Source organism: Amblyraja radiata, chromosome 3, assembly GCF_010909765.2.
Source record: "Amblyraja radiata isolate CabotCenter1 chromosome 3, sAmbRad1.1.pri, whole genome shotgun sequence".
In the NCBI taxonomy this organism is placed as follows: Eukaryota; Metazoa; Chordata; class Chondrichthyes; order Rajiformes; family Rajidae; genus Amblyraja; species Amblyraja radiata.
The window spans coordinates 11,761,992-11,781,849 of NC_045958.1; the positions used below are offsets into that span (position 1 = coordinate 11,761,992).

Below are 19,858 nucleotides of genomic sequence, written 5' to 3' on the forward strand. Positions count from 1 at the left end.
CGTCGAGGCGGTGCGTACGGCGTCGAGGCGGCTGCGGGCCGGCAGGCCGTTGCCATGCGGAATTTTTGAACACGGTCAGTTTTTCAGAGCTCCGCATGATGTCGGGACCAGCTCGGCACAACTCCATACGGCTCCGGCGATCGAAGTGGGACCGGCCCCGCGAGTCCGTATGGCTCAAGCGGCCACGTTAGTTCGCGCTTGCCGCATGGAGTCGCATGCTCGTGGGACAGGCCCTTTAAAATCCCCTATTTATCTGTGATATTGTGTTAATGGGACTGTAAAGCTACTGTGAGTAAGAATATCATTGTTCTGTTGCTAGTACAGATGGCAATTTAACACTCTTGACTCATGATGTACTTGTCCAGTGTACTCACTGTTCTAATGCATGGAAAATAGCAGACAATTTTCAAGATCAGGCTCCTTCGGAGAGCAATGTAACAAGGAACATAATGTCAAGGTACAAGCCATGAAAATTGTAGTAATTCCTGCCTACACATTAAAAGTTAATAGATTGACAAAAACTAGCTTCATTTATTCTTATGCAAAATACCTACTAATTCATGAAGAATGTTAATGTCGTGAAACAGATCTTTCCTGTTCCTATTGGCAAAGATCTGGATTATCTTGTTTCAACAAAGATAGACACAAAAAGCTGGAGTAACTCAGCAGGTCAGACAACATCTCTGGCGAAAAGGAATAGGTGACGTTTCGGGTCGAGACTCTTCTTTGGACTTGAGAAATTGTGGTCTGGTGCTCCTCTGTGGGGTCATAATCCAAGGATAAGTAGGAGGAGGTGTTCGAGAGCTGGTGCCTGGCCTCAGCCCAGTAGAGGTCAACTCGCCAGACTAACATGGCACCTTGTTTGTCAGCGTGTTTGATGATAATGTCGGGGTTGCCTGCAAGGTGAGTGGAGGGCTGTACATTCAGAGGGGTGAGGAAGAGTAGGTAAGAGAAGTGGAAATGTTGATATGATTGATATCACGCCGGCAGTCAGAAATGAAGAGGTCTAAAGAGGGTAGAAGGCCGTCCTGGCGAGTCCAAGAGGGGGGGACCAGTGGAAACGGGAGAAACATAGAAACATAGAAACATAGAAGATAGGTGCAGGAGTAGGCCATTCGGCCCTTCGAGCCTGCACCGCCATTCAATATGATCATGGCTGATCATCCAACTCAGTATCCCGTACCTGCCTTCTCTCCATACCCCCTGATCCCTTCAGCCACAAGGGCCACATCTAACTCCCTCATAAATATAGCCAATGAACTGGCCTCAACTACCTTCTGTGGCAGAGAATTCCACAGATTCATGTTTTTCTCATCTCGGTCCTAAAAAACCTCCCCCTTATCCTTAAACTGTGACCCCTTGTTCTGGACTTCCCCAACATCGGGAACAATCTTCCTGCATCTAGCCTTAAGAATTTTGTACGTTTCTATAAGATGCCCCCTCAATCTTCTAAATTCTAGCGAGTACAAATTACAACAATAAATCAAAACCATAAAGGCTCAAATCTTTCTGGTGTTGATTTATTGCCATCCCCGACTCCAACAAACTGGAATAAATGTAGTCTTAAGTGGAGTTGTAAGAGTTTAGAACTTAACATTTCTGTCACCCACATTCAAAATCTTTTGTTTAAGAAGGAGCAGCAGATGCTGGAAAATCGAAGGTACACAAAAATGCTGGAGAAACTCAGCGGGTGCAGCAGCATCTATGGAGCGAAGGAAATAGGCAACGTTTCGGGCCGAAACCCTTCTTCAGACTGATCGGGGGTGGGGGGGGGGGGGGGGGGGGGGGGGGGGGGCGGGGACAAGAAAGGAAAAAGGAGGAGGAGCCCGAAGGCTGGGGGATGGGAGGAGACAGAAAGGACCAAAGATCCTATAAGATCTTTGGCAAGGACTAACAAAATTGGGAGAATTCGATGTTCATGCCCCCAGAATGCAGATTCAAAATCTTTTGTTTATTTGAACAAATCATGAGATTATTGGCATTTGATTTTATTTAGTTGTCACCAGTAATAGACGTGCTTGGCCTCAGGCCAATGAAAAGTTGCCTTTGTTTTACACACCAAGATAAATGCTGAGCTGAACTTCCAACACCAGCTCTGTAAAGTTAGGTGAGCTTGATTTGTTTGAAAAAGAATGCTCGAATATGGAGCTCTAAAGGTGCACCAGAGATAGTGCAAGTTGTGGAGATTGCGAACAGCAGTGGAGTTATTCTAGGCAATCTGGGAGAAGGTGTTGGTCCGCTCCAAGAAAGTGTATTTACTTACCTTTAATCGGGATCTCCAAGATAAAATAGGAAATAACTTGCAGGGGACAATGCCACAATTTCAGACTGAACACATATGTTTACACCTGCCATTTGCTGACCAGCTAACTTTTAATGTTAACTAGACCAGGTGCGGACCCGTTGGGCCCGTCCCCAAGGCAATATTCCACCACTGACCCATAGCCCCCAACTGCGCAGGTGCGGCTGACGGGTTTCCCTTGTGATGCCAGAGATCCTTGTTGTGATGCGAGTCTGGCAACCCTCCCCCAACTGCCCAGACGCGGCCGGCAAATGGGAGCGCGACTGAGACGTTTTTAGTTCAAAATGGTAATAACCTGTAAAATATAAGATCAATGTGAACGCATCTCATTCTCCGTCCTCAGTCCTCTATTCCCCTCCTCCATTATCCTCCCTCTCCCCACCCTCCACCAACCCTACTCTGCGTCCTCCCCTCACCCTCCCCCTCCCTCCCCTCCTCCCTCTTCCCCCTCCTCCATTGCCTTGCCATCCCTCTTCCTACCCCTATCCTCCTCCATTTTTGTCATCCCCAGCACTCCCTCCCTCTTCTCTTCACTCTCCCTCTTCTTTCCCCTCTTCTCATCCCCTCCCCCACTCCCTCCCTCACCCCCCCCCCTCTCCTTTCCCCTACCCTCAGTCACTCCCTCCCTCCTCTTCCCTCCCTACCTCCCTCCTCTCCCTCTATCCCCCTGCTCGCCTCATCACCTCTCCCCTATCCCGCCCCCCACTCTCCTTCCTCACCTTTCCCACTGCCCTCCGTTCCTTCTATTCCCCCTCCTACCTCCACCACTCCCTCCTCCTCTCCTTCTATCCCCCTCCTCCCCCGCTCTCCCTCCTCACCTCGCCCACTTTTCGTTCCCTCTTCCTCCCTACCTCTCCTCTCCCTCTATCCCCCTTCTCCCCCACTCCTCACCGCCCCCTCTATCCTACCCCCCACAAGGAAAATCAAGTTTTTATTTAAATGAAACCTCCCCCTATCCCACCACTTATCTCCCCCACAATGAAAATCGTAATGTTTTTTTTTTAAATGGAATTCTCAATGAAAACGGAAGAACTTTATTAAAACAGGTTTTTTTAGAATAATATCAATATCACTGAAAAAAAAGTTTTGGGATCCGATTGTGACATTATTGTGACGTCGAATGTGGTTGACGGGCAGGGCATGTGGAAAAGTGTTTTTTGTAAAGTTTAAAATGTCAATAACTTGTAAAATATACCATCAATCTGAACGAAACTGGTGAGGAAGGTGGGTCAAAAATTGCAGCGCTATCCTGCACTGTTTTGGCAGAGTTTCTAGGATTCAGTCACGTACAAACAAATAAACAAACAAAATGAGAGTTTTTAGTAATATATAGAAAGCTGGAAAATGTGTGAACTCCCCTGTTAGGATTTCACCTATTTACTCAGCCTTCTATGGCCCGATTTAGCATTTAGTATCCATCTAATTTTCTAAATTCTGGTTTACTCCTATGGTATGTACAGTGGCAAAGACAACCCAGAAAGGGTATAAGATGGTTGCACATTGGCCTTCATCAGACAGAATATTGAATTTAGAAGTTGGGAGGTCATGTTACAGTTGTATAAGATGTTGGTGAGGCCGCATTTAGAGTATTGTGTTCAGTTCTGGGCTCCATGTTATAGGAAAGATGTTGTCAAGCTCAAAGGGGTATAGAGAAGATTTACAAGGCTGTTGCCAGGGCTAGAGGGTCTGAGCTATAGGGAGAACTGGGACTCTATTCCTTGGAGTGCAGGAACATGAGGAGTGATCTTATTGAGATATATAAAATCATGAGAGGAATAGATTGGGTAGGTGCACAGAGTCTCTTGCCCAAAGCAGATGAACTGAGGATGTGGTGGGCGTATGGAACAAGCTGTCAGAGGAGGCAGGGACTAATCCCAACATTTAAGAAACAGTTAGAAGGGTCCATGGATAGGACAGGTTTGGAGGGATATGGACCAAAGGTGGGACTAGTGTAGCTGGGACATGTTGGTCGGTGTGGGCAAGTTGGGCAGAAGGGCCTGTTTACACACTGTCTCCTCCAAGACTCTTTGATTAAATTTATATCTACAATAATTGTCTTGGAAATACAATGCAGAAACATAGAAACATAGAAAATAGGTGCAGGAGGAGGTCATTCAGAAGTAGGTCATTCAACATCTGTCCGGCATTGATTCTCCACAGATCATCATCGCCGGTCACTCGAAATGAGTATGACTGTCCTCTCCTCTCCTCTCCATGTGGGTCTGCAGATGTCTGTAGAGACCGATCCGCGATCCACACACCTTGATGCAACGTGGGCAGTGGAGACTATCGGTGGTTGGCAGTCGTTCGGCCCCCTTCTCTCTCTCCTTATGGTGCTGCCGCTTTGTCGCTGTGACACGGCGTCATTCCGTTTCGTAATGTGTAGCCTCTTCCTGCACGGATTTCCTCCAGGAGCGCCTGTCCAGTGCAATGTGCTCCCAGTTGCTCGATGTGATGTGGAAATTCTTCAGACTGTTCTTGATGTTGTCCTTGAAGCATTTCTTTGGCCCACCGGGTGTTCGCCGACCTTCCTTCAGTTGAGAGTACAGGAACTTTTTAGGGAGACAAGTGTATAGGGGCAGGGAGGTTCTACTGCAGTTGTACAGGGTCTTGGTGAGACCACACCTGGAGTATTGAGTACAGTTTTGGTCTCCTAATCTGAGGAAAGACATTCTTGCCATAGAGGGAGTACAGAGAAGGTTCACCAGACTGATTCCTGGGATGTCAGGACTTTCATATGAAGAAAGACTGGATAGACTGGGCTTGTACTCGCTAGAATTTAGAAGATTGAGGGGGGATCTTATAGAAACGTACGAAATTCTTAAGGGGTTGGACAGGCTAGATGCAGGAAGATTGTTCCTGATGTTGGGGAAGTCCAGAATACGGGGTCACAGTTTAAGGATAAGGGGGAAATCTTTTAGGAGCGAGATGAGAAAGACATTTTTCACACAGAGAGTGGTGAATCTCTGCTGATCCTCAGAAACTTTCGTAAGGATCTTTGATGGTATTGTTCCAGGGCTCATGTAGAAGCCTCAATATTCTGATGTACTTGTCGTGACAACCGTACCTTGACAGTATGCTCCAAAGAGCCTGGCAGTCTACCGAGTCAAAAGCCTTGTCAGGTCTATGAAGGCCATGTACAAAGGCTGCCTTTGTTCACGGCATTTTTCCTGGAGTTGCATGCTGTGAATATCATGTCTGCTGTAACTCTGGATGGGCAGAAGCCACACTGTGATTCTGGGAATACCTCCCCAGACAGTGGTAGAAGTCAGACAAAAGTGCTGGAGAAACTCAGTGGGTGAAGCAGCATCTATGGAGCGAAGGAAATAGTCAAAATTTCGGGCCGAAACCCTTCTTCAGACTGATGTAGGGTTGGGGGGGGGTGGGGGGGTGGCGGGGAGAAAGGAAGAGGAGGAGCCCGAGGGCTGAGGGAGAACTGAGAAGAGGAGGAGACAGCAAGGGCTACCGGAAATTGGAGAAGTCAATGTTTTTGCCGCTAGGGTGCAGACTGCCCAAGCGGAATATGAGGTGCTGCTCCTCCAATTTCCGGTGGTGCTCACACTGGCCGTGGAGGAGGCCCAGGACAGAAAGGTCGGATACGGAATGGGAGGAGGAGTTGAAGTGCTGAGCCACAGGGAGATCAGGTTGGTTATTGCGAACCGAGCGGAGGTGTTCGGCGAAGCGATCGCCAAGCCTACGCTTGGTCTCACCGATGTAGAGCAGCTGACACCTCGAGCAGCGGATGCAATAGATGAGGTTGGAGGAGGTGCAGGTGAACCTCTGCCGCACCTGGGAAGACTGCTTGGGTCCTTGAATGGAGTTGAGGGGGGAGGTAAAGCGACAAGTGTAGCATCTCTTGCGGTTGCAAGGGAAAGTGCCCGGGATGGGGTGGTGCGGGAGGGAATGGAAGAATTGACCAGGGAGTTACGGAGGGAGAAAACTTTGCGGAAAGCAGACAGGGGGGGGGGGGGAGATGGGCAGATGTGGCGAATGTTGGGGGTCACGTTGGAGGTGGCGAAAATGACGGAGGACTATTTGTTGTATGACGGCTAGTGGGGTGAAAGGTGAGGACCAGGGGGACTGGGGGAGAGAGCAGTGGGGGGATGGGGAGAGAGAGCAGTGTTACGGGGTATTGAAGAGACCCTGGTGGGAGCCTCATCTATAGTAGGGGAGGGGAACCCCCGTTCCCTGAAGAATGAGAAGTCGGTTTGCGAGGACACGAGCAAGGACTTTGCCTGTTGTTGACAGGAGCGAGATGCCCCTGAAGCTTCCACATTCAGCCTTGTCCCCTTTGTTAAAAATGGTCACTATTAGAACATCCCTGAGTTCTGAGGGAAGTTCATCTTTTTCCCAGACCTTGGCCTTGCACCCTGCTAGAAGTGGTAAGAAACTGCACTTGAATTTGGTGGCCTTGCACCCTGCTTGAAATGGAATTTCAAGGAATAGCCGTGAGTCAACTGCCAGCCCACCAGCCGTGAGTGAGTGAGCTGCCAGCACAACAGGCTTGAGTGACTGAGCCGCCAGCCCAAGAATCCATTCGGCCCAAATTGTCCATACTAGCCCTCTGGAAACCAGTCCCTTCAGCCCACAACACCCATACTAGCGCTCCAGAAATCCCCCCCCCCCTTCCACTGGCCGCCAATATTGGTATTGGTGGAGAGGTGGAATATTGCGTTGGGGGACCAGCCCTCCCGTGTGATGCTCGGACCAACCAGGTCCCACTTAGTCTAGTTTCTTATAAATCTGTGAACAGCTTGATTGGTTATTTGCTACAATACTTACAAGAGTTTCTCCACAGCTGGGCATTGTGAGCTCTCCAACAGCTAATGGAGGTCTAGGATGGCAGGTTGAATGTCCCTGAGAAAAAGACAGATCGTATTTCAATGCTTCAAGAAAACATAGAACAACCTGATGCTTTAAGCAGTGACATAGTGACATATTAACATATTTAGTGTGGTACCTATATCAGACTGCAGTTTATAATTGAAGATAGACACAAAGTGCTGGTGTAACTCAGCAGGACAGGCAGCATCTCTGGAGAAAAAGGATGGGTGACATTTCAGTCTGAAGAAGGGTTCTGACTAGAATCGTCACCCGTCCTTTTTCTCGAGATTGCACCCTGCTGCCTGACCCGCTGATTTACTCCAACACTTTGTGTCTATCTTTGGTATAAACCAACATCTGCAGTTCCTTTCCACATGTTCCAATTTATGATTACCAGCTAGCTGTCAATGGTTTGCATGGATGGTACACAATTTTCATTTATTTTCCTCAAACCCATCCTTGCCCCCAATAAAATGGACTGTGCAAATACTTGATGTTGCCTGTTTAAAAGGGGAAAAGGCAATGTGGTGATTTTTTTCAGTTGCATGCTTGTGGATGGAAGATATAAAGCTGCTTGGTTGATGTTTAGTTGCCTATATCAGGGGAGTGACCAGGGCAATTTATTTTATATATGCAGTTTTTATTTCCCAGCCAGCAACTGATAACGTCACCTTTTCTCATGTATCTGCATATATTGGAGTTTGAATATAAACTACAACATTCTTTGACAACTCACAGTACAACTGGGAGAATATCATGAAAGTTAAAGGAACACACAGCATAGCATGCTGGACACGCTAGAGGCAGGAAACATGTTCCCCATATTGGGGAAGTCCAGAACGAGGGGGCACAGTTTAAGAATAAGGAGTAAGCCATTTAGTACGGAGATGAGGAAACACTTTGTCTGTGGAATTCTCTGCCTCAGAGGGCGGTGGAGGCAGGTTCCCTGGATGCTTTCAAGAGAGAGCTAGATAGGGCTCTTAAAAATAGCGGAGTCAGGGGATATGGGGAGCAGGCAGGAATGGGGTACTGAATGGGGTGTGCTTGTTCATCAGTCACTGAAAGTAAGCATGCAGGTACAGCAGGCAGTGAAGAAAGCGAATGGCATGTTGACCCTCATTGCGAGAGGATTTGAGTTTAGGAGCAAGGAATACCTACTGTGGTTGTACAGGGCCCTGGTGTTTAGACAATAGACACCAGGTGCAGGAGTATGCTATTCGGCCCTTCGAGCCAGCACCGCCATTCAATGTGATCATGACTGATCATCCCCAATCAGTACCCCGTTCCGGCCTTCTCCCCATATCCCCTAACTCCGCTAACTTTAAGAGCCCTATCATGCTCTCTCTTGAAAGTATCCAGAGAACTGACCTCCACCACCCTCTGAAGCAGTGAATTCCACACTCACAACTCTCTGTGTGCAAAAGTGTTTCCTCATCGCCGTTATAAATGGCATACCCCATATTCTTAAACTGTGTCCCCTGGTTCTGGACTCCCCCAACATCGGGAACATGTTTCCTGTCTCTAGCGTGTCCAAACCCTTAATAATCTTATTTGTTACAATAAGATGCCCTCTCATCCTTCTAATTTCTAGAGTATAGAAGCCCAGACGCTCCATTCTTTCAGCACATGACAGTCCCGCCATCCCGGGAATTAACCTTGTGAACCTACGCTGTACTCCCTCAATAGCAAGAATGTCCTTCTTCAAATTTGGAGACCAAAACTACACACAATACTCTAGGTGTGGTCTCACTAGGGCCCTGTACACCTGCAGGAGGACCTCTTTGCTCCTATACTCCACTCTTCTTGTTATTGGTCTCCTAATTTCAGGAAGGACATTATTGATATTGAGGGAGTGCAGCGTAGGTTCACCACGTTAATTCCCGGGATGGCGGGACTGACATATGATGAAGGAATGGGTCGGACTTCCGGTGGCGACGCGAGCAGATGGCTGCTTAATTTCGAGCTCCCGATTGCAAGTTTAAAACTAGCCTCCCTTAATTCACTAATTGCTACATAATTCACAGTTTTCTGTTTTGGAATGAGTGGGGGAGCGACAACTAGAAGTCAAAAGAAACGTGACGGACGAGAAAGAAAGAATTCACCGGAGATGGACAAAGCTCAAAGCTCCAAAGATGACTCAGCGGAAACCGTGCGCTCACTGCTACACAATATCAGTAAGGAAATACATGACTTCAGGACTGAATATAAAGTGGACTTACATAAATTTAAAGAAGAAATCAAAGAAGACATGAAAACCAAACTCAGAGTACTGAAGCAAGAAATTTATCATAAACTTTCTGCAAACTCCAAACAAATCCACGCCCATGAAACTAGACTAAACAAAGCTGAAGCACGAATCGAAGAGGCTGAGACAATTAACATGGCTGTGAAAAATGTGCTGTTTAAATCTATGAAAAAACAGAAAGCCATGCAAGAAAAACTGACTGATTTGGAAGGACGGTCTAGACGAAATAACATTCGCATCTAGGGCGTACCTGAAGAGAAAGAAGGCAAATCTATGTCTGAATTTGTGGAGCAACTTTTAAAAACTGAACTCGTAATAACAACGGACACCAACGTACGGATCCAGCGCGCGCACAGAGCTTTGGCTCGCAAACCGGAAGGTAATTCACCACTTAGGTCTATAGTGGTAAATTTCCTGGAGTTTAATACCAAAGAAATGGTATTGAAAAAGGCCTGGGGAAAGAAGATAATGATTGATGGGCGACGTCTATCATTTGACCACGACTATGCAACGGAGGTTGTCCAGAAGCGCAAGGCATATAAGGGAATAAAGAGGGCCCTGAAGGAGAGAGGTGTCCGTTTCCAGACCCCGCTGGACAAGATGCGTATTCACTGGGACTCAGGGACATGCACATATCATAGTGCACAAGACGCAGCGCAGGAATTGAGGAGGAGAGGCTACTCCATGGAGACACCTGATTACAGCGCTGAGGAGCTGGCGGACCCAGAGATGGAGCGTCTTCTCCAGGCTTTGAGTTGGAGAGAGTTGGAAAGAGGATGAAGATGAGAGTGAGCCAGCAAGAGAGTGACTACAGGAGTCTGAGCAGATCCCATCCAACTAGCTTTTATTGTGTAACAAATTCTTTTGGATTAAAAAATAAGTGCTATCGGATGACGTTGGACGATACTAGGATGCGTGAAATGGAGTGTTTCACCTCTAGTGAGGGGCCCTCTGGGAGGAGGCTTTCCCCTATACCTGCCAACGGGGACTCAGGGTGGAAAGGAATCACCCTTACTTGGAAGTCAACTGTTTTTTTCTTTTCTTTTCTTTTTTTTATTTGGCACATGTTGTCCAGATGTTCAGACCTGCACAGTTTCAAGTTATCTGGAGATTTATGAATGCAAGACAGGAGTAGGTAAATTAAATGTCATGTAATACTATCAAATTGGTGTCACTCAATGTAAATGGGATGAATAATCCAGTTAAAAGGAGCAAGGTCCTGGCTAAACTGAAAAAAGAAAAGGCCCAGGTACTATTTTTACAAGAAACCCACCTGCCTCAACAAGAACATGAGAAACTAAAACACTTTGGCTTTAGAAATGCATTTTATAGTTCCTATAAAACTAGCCAAAAGAGGGGAGTGGCTATCCTTATTACAAATGCAGTCCAATTTGAATGCAATAAAGAAGTCAGGGACAAAGAGGGAAGGTATGTGTTAGTTAAAGGAAAGTTGGAAAACAAAGTTGTGACACTGATCAATGTATATGCCCCCCCAGAGAGTACCAAATGGTTTTACAAAATTCTGTTTGACATTATTGCTTTAGAGACTGAAGGTATTTTGATTTGTGGAGGGGACTTCAATGTGGTCATGAATCATAATTTGGATACAACAAGCCTAAAAAAAAACAAGATGCATCTGACCAAGTTTATTAACACATCAGTACAGGAAAAGGGCCTAATTGATGTTTGGAGAGAACTTCACCCTTTAGAAAGGGACTACGCACACTATTCCGTACCTCACTCAGTCTACTCCAGGATTTACTACTTCTTAATGAATACGGGTGAAAGTCAAGGATCACAGAGTGTAAAATCGGGGTGGCAGATGTATCTGATCACAGTGCGATCAGCTTGACAGTACACCTGAATAGTAGAAAAAGAAATACTGTTTGGAGGCTCAATGTGGGTATTTTGAATAATAAGGCAAATGTGGAACAAATAAGGGAAGAGATAAAAAGGTACATAGAAGAGAATGATAATGGGGATGTGGATCCTGTAATACTGTGGGATGCTATGAAGGCAGTTATACGTGGAAAGCTGATCGCCCTGACATCATCACAAAAAAAGGCCCGGCTAGCTACGTATGAACATAAAGTAGAAAAACTGAAAGAATTGGAGAAAAAACATAAAAACATACAGGATCAGTTGGTACTAAAACAGATTAAGGAAAAAAGGGGGGAGATAGATGAGATCCTCAGGGGAGATATGGAAAAAAGGGCAAGATTTGTAAAGCAGACCTATTATGAAGCAGGTCCAGTAGCAACTAGACTCCTGGCCAGACGCCTGCGTAAACAGCAGGCCTCTAATACAATTCATAAAATAAGAGATCCTAAAACCAATCAATTATCACATGAGCCAGATGAGATAGAAAGAATATTTGAAGAATACTATAAGAAACTCTATTCTAAACCACCATCAGCTGACGAAAGGACAATGAGAAGTTTTCTTAACTCACTTGATCTGCCATCCATTGGTGAGACACAAAATAATACCATTATGTCACAATTTACGGTTAAGGAGCTGGAAGCTGCAATCGGTAGACTCAAGGCTAGTAAATCACCAGGCAGCGATGGGTTTCCACCAGAATGGTACAAGGCCTTTAAGAAAGAGCTAACACCTCTGCTCCTGTCTTGCTTTAACTGGACCCTTAAAGAGGGCAGGGCATCATCATGGAAGGAAGCAATTATTACCATTTTACCCAAGGAAGGCAAAGACAAAGAGCAATGTAAACATTTCAGGCCAATCTCAATTTTAAATGTAGACTACAAACTATTTACCTCAATCATTTTCAAAAGACTCGAGACGTTTGTATCAGATCTGATTAATGAAGACCAAACTGGATTTATTCGGGGGTGTCAAACACAGGATAATATTAGAAGAACCCTCCACATTGTGGATAATGCTCAAAAAAAGGATACAAATATGGTCCTGGTCAGTTTAGATGCAGAAAAAGCCTTTGATAGTGTTAGTTGGGTATTCTTATATGAAGTACTGAGGAGATTTGGTTTCAATGAAGATGCAATTCGGCGTATTAAAACAATATATCAGGAGCCTACAGCTAGGATTAAGGTAAATGGAAACATATCAAAAAGGATCCAGTTAGAGAGGGGCACAAGGCAAGGATGCTGTCTTTCTCCTACTCTCTTCGTTTTGTATATCGAACCCTTAGCACAAGCAATAAGGCAGAGAGAAGACCTGCAGGGGGTCAAAATAGGGGGGAAAGAACATATAATTGGTCTTTTCGCTGATGATATCATTATTTTTCTTGAACGACCAGATATATGTCTCCCAAATCTAATGAACCTATTTGAAACATATGGATACTACTCAGGGTATAAATTGAATATAACAAAAACACAAATTCTTTCATTCAATTATTCTCCATCCCAACAAATCAGAGATGCATATAATCTGAAATGGAACTCTAAAACAATGCAGTATCTTGGTGTAACTATAACCAAAACACTTTCCAACTTGTTTGAAACTAATTATAACAAAATTGAAGAAAACATCAAAAAGGGTGTTGAGAGGTGGTCGACCCTTCCTCTAGACTTCAATGCCAGAATACAAACGGTAAAAATGAATATCCTACCTAAACTACTATATTTATTCCAATCTCTCCCAATTAATGTTCCCCGAGATAAATTCATAGCCTGGGATAAAATGATCTCTAGATTCATTTGGAATAGCAAAAAATCAAGAATAAAATTAACAACGCTTCAACTGCCGAAAAGCAAGGGTGGAATGGCTTTACCAAATCTGAAGAAATACTTTTATGCAGCTCAACTCAGACCTCTGGCTTGTTGGTGTAGACCTGATTATGAATCTCGATGGAAAGAAATGGAAAGGGAGATACAGGGTTACCAGACCCAGATTTTGGTGGGAGACAAATATCTGAGAGGGGCTTTGAGACATGCTATGGATCCAATAGTAGCATTTACGTTAGAAATATGGAATGTTATAGTGGAAAAATACAAATTAAAAAGAGGGGTTCACGCATTGAAGTGGTTCGCATATGACTCAAAGTTTAAGCCAGGGGTGTATGATTCAAAATTCAAAGAATGGGCACAAAAAGGCATAACGGCAATGTATACAGTTTCAGAAAATGGCGAGTTTATGAGCTTCCAAGATTTAAAGTCAAAGTATGGTCTCGAAAACAAAGATTCCCAGACTTGAAACTGCAGTTTCTCTTCACCCACATCCCACCTGACCCTCTGAATGTTTCAACTACTTTGTTATTATATCAGATTTCCTGCATTTTTAGAATTTCATTCGCTACCTGTGACATTAATCTTGTTATTTATTGCTACTGAATGAGAAAATTAAATATTATGTACTGGTTAGCTTGAAACATGATGTTCTTCATTGATGTATTAGCATTCTCATCCTAATGGAAAGAGGAGTTATATGATGTGCTTGCATTCCAATGATAAGTTGAATTGAAAATGGTTCAAATACTCCCTCCAGCAGCTTGTTCCATTCACCTTCCACCCATTGTGTAAAAACATTGCCCCTCAAATTGCTATTAAATCGTTCCACCCTCATCTTAAACCTATGTTCTCTGGTTCTGGATTCCCCTACTCTGGGCAAGAGATTCTATGCTTTTACCTGACCTATTCCTCTCATAACCTCTAGAAGATCACCCCTCATCTTCAAGCACTCCAAGAAATGTCCTAGCCTGCGTGACCTCTTCTTATAGGTCAGACCCTCGGGTCCTGGCAACATTCGTGTGAATCTTTTCTGTACCCTTTCCAGCTTATCAACATCTTTCATATCACAGATTGACCAAAACTGAATACAATGCTCTAAATGTGGCCTCGACAATGACATGACCTCCCAACGTCTATACTCAATACTGATAAAGGCCAAAGAAAGCCTTCTTGACCACCCTATCTACCTGTGACAGTACCCGGACGGGGCGTTGAAGGATGAGAAGCCGAAGCGAAGAGGTGGAAGCCAAGATACCGAACTGAAACAACGCAGAAAAGCAAAATAACCGAACGGACGCGATGCCGAAAAGCCAAACAACTGAACGGGCACGATGCCCTAAAGCCAAATAGCCAAACGGGCATGATGCCGAAAAGGCAAATAACCGAATGGCCGCAACGCTAAAAAGCCAAATGATGGACATGACGTCTCCGGGGACGGGATTTGTCCGAGATCCTGTCAGCAATTAGTCCAGACCCCTGCGTCCATCACATCACTGGCCGGGGGAGACAGGAGGGTGGGGGGAATCTTTAATTTTCCTTTGCCGCTTCATCATAGATCATAGAGTGGATTATTTTTGTAAGTGTTGATACCACGGTGCTGGGGGTTAAGAGGCTGGAATATCTCTCTCTCTCTCTCTCTCTCTCTCTCTCTCTCTCACTCTCTCGCACACTCTCCCTCTCTCCCCCCCCTCTCTCCCTCTCTCCCTCTCTCCCTCTCTCCCTCTCTCTCTCTCCCCTCCCTCTCTCTCATCTATCTATCCATCTATTTATCTATCCATCTATCTCTCTCTCTCTCTCTCTCTCTCTCTCTCTCTCTCTCTTAGCATTCCCGGAATCATTTGGCATTTTGCAAAGACAACTGCATCTGCAGTTCCTTCCTATTGAAGAAGAACCCTTGCCCGAAACAACTCCTAATCCATTCCCTCCACATATGCCGCCTAGCCCGCTGAGTTCCTCCAGCACTCTGTTTTTAATTTAACTCTGAAGTTGAAGATAGACACAAAAAGGTGGAGTAACTCAGCAGGACATGCATCGTCTCTGGATAGAAGGAATGGATGATGTTTCAGGTAGAGACCCTTCTTCAGACAAGCACAAGTTCTCTCACCGACGAGAGTTCAGTTCAATCTGAAGAAGGGTCTCTACCCGAAACGTCACCCATTCCTTCTATCCAGAGATGATGCCTGTCCCGCTGAGTGTGCAGTCAGATTGTGTGGTTGCAGCCATTTAATTGTCTTGCTGCCAGTTAATGTAATAAAGACTTCTGTTGTACCTTGAAGACTCTCAAGTTTTATAGAGACTTAGAACAAGAACATACGATCTAACCTTCCACGATTTCCCACACATCATGGCTCACAAATTTTACTGAATTTTTTGATGTGCTAACTAAGCATTTTGATGAGGGATTCTTGTAGATAATATTTACTTTAGGGTTTAGCAAGGTCTTTGACAAGGTTCTCCATGGTATGCTGGTGCAAAAGGTTAGAGGCTGAGAGATTCAGGACAAACAGAATCAAAAGTGCTTGGTAATAGGAGGCAGAGAGTAATAGTGGAGAGTTGCTTTACTGTCTGAATTCAGAGACGTAATACAAGCTTCAGTGCTGGACTCTTGATAATTATGATATATATTATTAACTTGGATGTGAATGTACAAGATATGACAAGTAAATTTGCAGATGATATGAAAATTGATGGCGTTGTAGGTAACAAGGAAGATAGGCTGAAAAGTAGGGTGGAGCAATGGGAAAAGTGATTTTATACTGAAATGTGAAGTAGCACATTTTGGAATGTCGGATAAGAGTAGGATATATACAGTAAATGACAAGACTAGAGGAAGTGCCAATGGCAGAGGGATCTTGGGGTACAACTTCGTAGATCAATGAAAATGGCAGCATAGGTGGATAAGGTGGTGAAGGTAGCAAATGAGATGCTTGCCTTTATTTACCAGACATAAACTGTACAATCAATGGAATTAGTAAGGATATATGCAACGGGCAGTATGGACATGGTTAGCCAAAGGGCCCATTTCTGTGCTGTCATGATTGCACATGATCTCTAAAGTGGTGGATTTCTACCTCAATGTTTCTCCCCAACCTTTTCTGCTCTTATATTACTCATGGAGGGTACGTCTAAGGGATAGACACCACAAGGTCATATGCCCATTGACTATGATTACCCTTTATGCAGGAAATTGAATTTCCGGTGGTGCTGGTGCTAGCTGCCTCCACCTTCAGTCCGGTATCTTTTTGTTTTTTTGTTATGTTGAAGTGCATTTTTTATGGGGTTTTATTTTGGGTTTTTTAAATATCTTTATGTGGGAGAAGAGGGTACGGTAAGGGGGGTACCCTCCTTCAGTCGCTTCCTGGAGAGGATGCGACTATTATTCGAGTCCAATCCTCGCCCCCCCCCCCCCCCCCAGCGGCCTACCTACTGGATTGGCGCGGCCTTTACTGCCGGGATTGACCGGAGCTCCAGCAGCAGCAGCGGCGCAGCGCTGGAAACATCGCGGGGCGGGCGATGCCTCAACGGGGATCGCCGTTTGGAGCCCTGGGTGCTGGGCCTGCTACACCGACATCGCGGAGCTGTGGTTCGCGGAGCTCCCAACGCGGGCGGCGCTGATCAACATCGCGGAGTCCTGCGACTCCGCCCGGCTCGGCCTGCGGACTCGGGATCCGCGAACTCCGCTGGGAGGTGGCTGATCTGGACGTCCGGGCTGCTGAGGATGTTCTCCGTCAGGGTTCGACGTCGGTGTTCCATCAGCCCGGCGTGAGGGCCTGAGCATCGGGCCGCCCGTGGCGGCGACTGCGGGTGCTCGGGAGGCCCCGACCACGGGTGAACATCTGGGAAGATCGGAGGGGAGGCTGGCTGGACTATGGTACCTTCCTCAACTTTGGTGCCGCTGTGGGGTTATGTTGTGTCGTGGACTTCTGTGTTTGTGCTTTTTTTTAAATTTTAATATGTTTTATTTATTTATTATTTATTTATTTTTTATGATACTTGACTGTAAGAAAAATTCATTTCGTTGTCTCTAATATGAGATAATGACAATAAATTGAATACAATAAGAATTGAGAGCAATAGGTGGGAAAGCATTTGAGAAAAATAATTTCTTGTAAGGATGTATTATACTACATTGATCAGACACACTTGTGAGTTGAATAGCCAATGATCTATCTTCAATTGGGTCGTATTGTGTGCCATGAAACAGGCAATTACCACAAAGGCTTAAAATTAACCTCAAATGAAGTCTATTGATACATGAGTCAATGTTGAATGATTGCAGAATTAGTTGGCGTGAAATGTTAGCCTGTTGGTGCATGTACCTAGCCAGTGAATACCAATCTGATCAAAAAATATTATGTGCATCACTCCCAGTTGTTGTCGCTTCACGCTAACTGGCTACCATCAATTGCAGGCAGTATCCCAGACCGTTTAAGATCACAACCTGCTAAATTCACCTGTTGTCATTTGATAGTTTTAAGATTGTGGTGTGGAGGGGTCACTGGTTTTGTGTATGAAACGTTACCTTCTAGAGTCCTTTCTTAAAATCAGCCTATGAATAAAAATATATTTGGACAGGTACATGGATAGGATAGGTTTCGAGGGATATCGGCAAAATGCAGGCAGGAAGGACTAGTGTAGATGCGGCATGTTGGTCAGCAGTATGACCTCTCTCCGATCTCTCAATGCCCATACAAGCCCCTTAATTATGTTGGGATTTGAAACTGTTTATGGTCAGGTGGGACTTCCCCTGGTAGATTTAATTGCACTCTTGAATAGGCAGGACAACAGGGTGTTCCTCAAGACCCTTGGTGTCTGCAAGCCATATCCACTGCTTGTCTGGCTATGTGGTGCAGCATCCAACACCACAATTAAGTCTCACTGCCTCATTGGTATAAGCTGCAAGAGACTCATGGACTGATTGAATACCATCTCCAACAGGCTGCCTCAGTGGTACTGGAGCTGACTGCAGAGGCCCGGTAAAATATCCGTCCTGCTGTGAGAATTTGTAATAAACTGATGAATATGTTGATTTCAGCACAGAATTACTTAGGGAAAAGGCTGACAATGCAGCTTTGTGAAGATCTCAATAATCATGCAAGGTTCACAAAACCTTGGTGTGAGATCCAATTTTGACATCATATTTTTAATCCTAGTTAATTTAGACTAGGTAAGCATGCGATCCTTTGAAAACAAACCATTATTGCAGGGAAAAGTGTGGTTGTGAGGGAATTTACACATCTCCAGAAATCAGAATGCATTGTCTAAAAACAAAGTAATTGGTAAAAAATCTAGACTGTATTTTGAGTAACTTTCTTTTGGTCAAACAAGTATTGATTACATTGGGGTCAGGAACAATTACCCGTTGCTTTAGCAGCTTTTTTATTATGTAGTGTAGGACTAATGAAGTCTGACAGCATGGAGTAAAAGAACTAGAAAGGTAAGTAGCAAAAGTATTGTTACTACAATTATGTTCCCCAAATCAAAGTTCTTATCTATATTATGCAAGACCAAGTGCAGACCCGTTGGGTCTGCTCCCCCAACGCAGCCGTTCCCTACCCGTAGCCCCCATGGGAGACGTGGTCCTCCACCTCAAGCGGCTCAGGAATCAGCAGTGCGGCTGTTTTTAAATGGCGTCTTTGAGGCGAGATGCGGGCGCCAGCAGCCGTTATGGTCGCTGGCCAGCAGGAGGCGACAAAATGAGTGAGTGGGGGGGGGGGGGGGGAGAAGGATTTTATTAAAAATGTGTACATAAACACGACAAAATTTAATGAGTGGATACTTGGAATGAAAAGTGAAATCTCTACCGAAATGGGGAAAAAACTCGGCGTTTCTGGATCTCACGTTGGCGTAGCAACGAATCAAAGGCTGGCAGCCACAAGTCAGGCAGAAATACACACAGCCAGCCGGCAGCCACACAGTTTTAATATTATATAGAAGATACCTAAGTATACTATTCATTTGCTTCCTATTTCAGTGATGTTCGTTGATATTCTTTTACGCATGCGCCGAACTGAGAGGCAGCTAGTCCTTGTAGCTCCGAGTTTTGTTTTAGTGTTTTAGCGTTTTAGTGTGTTTTGTTTAGTGTTTTATTTAGTTTTGTTTAGTTTTTGTGAAGGACAAGGACAAGGACTTGGATACAAGTCCTTGTAGCTCAGAGTTTTGTTTAGTGCTTTAGTGCTTTAGTGTGTTTTGTGCGTAGGCTGCTGCCGCTGCTGCTGTGCAGTAATTTTTACACAGCATGTGTAGAGTCGCGTATAGGAGGGATGAACTCCTTATGTGGCGACGGACAGTTTACGGAATAAAACACCATATTCCGTCTGAGCTGAAGAAGCCGTTCCGTGGTTGCCGTGCAGGTGCCAGGCTAAGGGCCAGGCTAAGGGCCTGGAGGTGGAGATACAAGCCGTTTCTGCCATCGATCCTTATGGGGAACGTCAACTCATTCCCTAACAAGTGTGAGGAGTTGGAGGCCCTTATGAAGAACCAACGGGTCTACCGTGAGTGCAGTCTCATGTGTTTTACCGAGACGTGGCTGATGGACATCATCCCGGATTCCTGTGTGGATCTCCCCAGCTTCACTACGGTACGAGCAGATAGAGACCCGAAGGCGAGTGGGAAGATCAAAGGTGGGGGACTTGCTCTGCTTGTGAACAATAGATGGTGTAATCCAGGTCACATAACTGTGAAAGATAAGATCTGTTGTCGGGATATTGAGCTCCTGGCGGTTGGACTGAGACCTTATTATGCACCGAGGGAGTTCTCCCACATCGTCGCCATTATTGT

General features: G+C 45.2%; 1 protein-coding gene across 1 annotated transcript in view; it reads right to left on the reverse strand.

The window, feature by feature from the left end:
• mctp1 (multiple C2 and transmembrane domain containing 1) overlaps positions 1-19,858 on the reverse strand; it is a 408,806-nt gene that overhangs the window by 335,308 nt on the left and 53,640 nt on the right. Inside the window, exon 2 of the mRNA XM_033017292.1 lies at positions 7,085-7,159. Coding sequence (XP_032873183.1) covers positions 7,085-7,159 — 75 coding nt within the window. The remainder of the gene's footprint in view (positions 1-7,084; positions 7,160-19,858) is intronic.